This window comes from Equus quagga, unplaced genomic scaffold (genome assembly GCF_021613505.1).
Source record: "Equus quagga isolate Etosha38 unplaced genomic scaffold, UCLA_HA_Equagga_1.0 154879_RagTag, whole genome shotgun sequence".
NCBI classification, from domain to species: Eukaryota; Metazoa; Chordata; class Mammalia; order Perissodactyla; family Equidae; genus Equus; species Equus quagga.
The window spans coordinates 4,603-7,239 of record NW_025796954.1 but is presented as its reverse complement, the minus strand read 5'-3'; the positions used below and the strand labels follow the sequence as shown (position 1 = coordinate 7,239).

General features: G+C 44.9%; 1 protein-coding gene across 1 annotated transcript; it reads right to left on the bottom strand.

Moving 5' to 3' along the window:
* Window positions 1-967: 967 nt before the first annotated feature.
* LOC124233155 (taste receptor type 2 member 134-like) lies at window positions 968-1,924 on the bottom strand. Its single transcript, XM_046650297.1, has one exon. It carries the CDS (start codon window positions 1,922-1,924, stop codon window positions 968-970), a length of 957 nt encoding a protein of 318 aa, XP_046506253.1.
* Between the last annotated feature and the right edge of the window lie 713 nt (window positions 1,925-2,637).

The following is a 2,637-nucleotide window of genomic DNA, read 5'->3' as shown; positions in this document are numbered from 1 at the left end:
ATTATGTGCATCATAAAACATACACCAATAAATAGGAACTCAAAAGATATGATAAAAATAAATGGAAATTGAAGTTGCCACACTTTCTTCATATATCAAATGGATCATTTTGCCCACACTCTGGAATGGAAACAGTCCAATTTGGAGATTACCATCCTAAGCATTGGCCTTCAGGGTGCAATCCGGGCTCAGTGGACAGGAGGAGAAGACTGATCAAATTTAAGAACTATAGAAAGTTTTCTCTGTTCTCCTTCTCTTTCTTCTGTTGGCCAAAACCTAGAAGCATTTCAACATTAGACAATTCCTTTTAATTCAAGATGTAACAAATGCACAAAATCATGGACAAGACCTATAGGGACACAAAAATCATACCAACTCTCAGCCTAACATGAGATCAAATTGAAAAAGTCCCATGAGTGGATTTGACCTTAAGCAGGGCAGAAAAGCACGGAATGACAAAGATTGACAAAGAAAGGAAAAAACGAAGTTCCAGCTAGGCCTATTAACCACAGGCTGGAGGGAGGAACATGCAGGGAGATGGAAATAAGCTTTATTGGGCTGAAGTAGAGAGACTGAGCTGAAAGCAGAGTGAGAATGAGGAGCCAGTTGATGTCACAAAGTGGATGGTGTGGGGCAATCTATGCTACCATTAAAAACTAACACTTGAGGTTGACCACAGAAGAAACTGACAACCATTACCAGTCTCTGTAAAGGGAGTACAGACTACAGTGGTGCTTAGAGAATATAATTAGAGTCACTCATATAGAGGGTGATAGGGGCCTGTGAGGAAATGAGGCCGCCATCTTAGTCAAGGTAGTTTAGTGCACAGATTAGGCACTAGGAGCAGTGTAATGAAGGGTAGGTGCAGAGATGGATAGAAAAAGAATAATGGGGCATGGAAGGGGTGGGAAAGGAAGGACATTAAAAGAGATAAGGTCAGCACCCAAACCTGGTGCATTCTTGCCACTCATGGGCTTGTCCATTGATACTGGTTATTGATACTGATAACTTGAGATGAAGCATCTTTTGTCAAGGGCTTTCCAAAGATTGTCTTCAGGGCCTTTCTCAGCTTGGGGCTGCTTAGCACCAGGATGCTGGAATGCAGACAAATGCCTGCATAGGTCACCACTTCCCAGGCCCAGTGCCACTGATGCTGCAGGGCTGTGATTTGCATAGAAACAATAATCAGGGACAGGAAATATGATGTGTAGAACACAAAGAAGAAGGAAAGTGACTTCAGGGCCGTGATGTGAACCTGGGTGCTGGGATCATGTGGGCTGGGTCTGTGGGCCCTCATCTGCTGCAGGTGCTGGTGCAGTGAGAACATGAGCAAGAGGGTGGACACCAGGAACAGGAGAAAAGGAAGCAACAACACAAGTAGCTCTTGACTCAGAAAAAAGTGCCAAAAGAAGGGGCTTATTCTATCAGCCAAAGTGTGGTTTCCAGGGGAACTCTGGGAGGTACTCCTCAGCACAGCGATGCTATTCCCAGTAGCTGATGAGATGACTGTCACACCAGATATGATCAGGGAGCCCAGCAGAAGCCTGGGCACTGACCGAGAAATCCTCCACTTCAGCCAGAGGAAGGTGGGATGAGAGAAGGTTGAGATCTTCACACAGTAGAAGACAGCAAGCCAGGCAGTCAGCCAGAAATTGAGAGTGTTGATAAAGTCCCAGGGGATGCTGAAACAGTAAATTTTGGAAGAAAACTTAAAGAAGCCCAGGAAGCTGTTCAGGAGGGCCAGCCCATGCAGGCAGAACCGGGATGCAGCCAGGCAGGCCACAATCACATCCCCCGAGGGGGGTGTGCGGCCTTGTACCCACTCCCTGCCCAGTACAGCAACAATGAAGCCATTCTGCAACATTGCAATCAACGTCTCCAGGGAAAAAGTGGCCATGAAGATCAACATGAGTGAAGAGGGCATCTTCTCCAGGGAAGTTCTGCTGAGAATCAGTTCCTACTTTGAAGTTCTGAGACACATCCACAAGGAAAAACAGCTTCTGTGGCCAAGCCACCCTTTTGAGATCAGAGATGCAGGAAATATGGATTCATGCAAAAGCCTAGCTACCAGCATAGAACCCTAATCTCCTAGGATTTGAAAACAGGATTCCTGTGATCTCCGTTGCCATGCAAATCACTCCCGGCTCAATGACACTTTGTCTCTATTTGCATTACCTTTATTTGCCTGTTCTTTTCAGAGCCAGATTCAGTGAAATTTTAACAAAATAGAGGCTCCAGGAGTGATTGAAATGCCTGTATTTTGCACTTTATTTCTTACTGTACTATTTCTTTACTACTTTCCCTTTAAAATGACCATATCCAGGGGCCAGTCCACAGCTGAGTGGTTAAGTTCACGCGGCCCAGTGTTTCACAGGTTTGGATCCTGGGCATGGACCTAGCACCACTCATCAAGCCATGCTGAGGTGGTGTCCCACATAGCAGAAGTAGAAGAACCTACAACTAGACTATACAACTATCTACTGGAGGCTTTAGGGAGAAGATGAAAAAAAGATAAGATTGGCAATAGATGTTAGCTCAGGGTCAATCACTAAAAAAAATAAAATAAAATAAAATCCCCTTCTCCTTGCTTTCCACCTTTAACAACAAACTTTCCCTGACCTTTCATGACCTAGGTAA

Excerpts from the sequence above, each read along its gene's own strand:
- LOC124233155 (XM_046650297.1), bottom strand. The coding sequence starts at position 1,924 with ATGCCCTCTTCACTCATGTTGATCTTCATGGCCACTTTTTCCCTGGAG.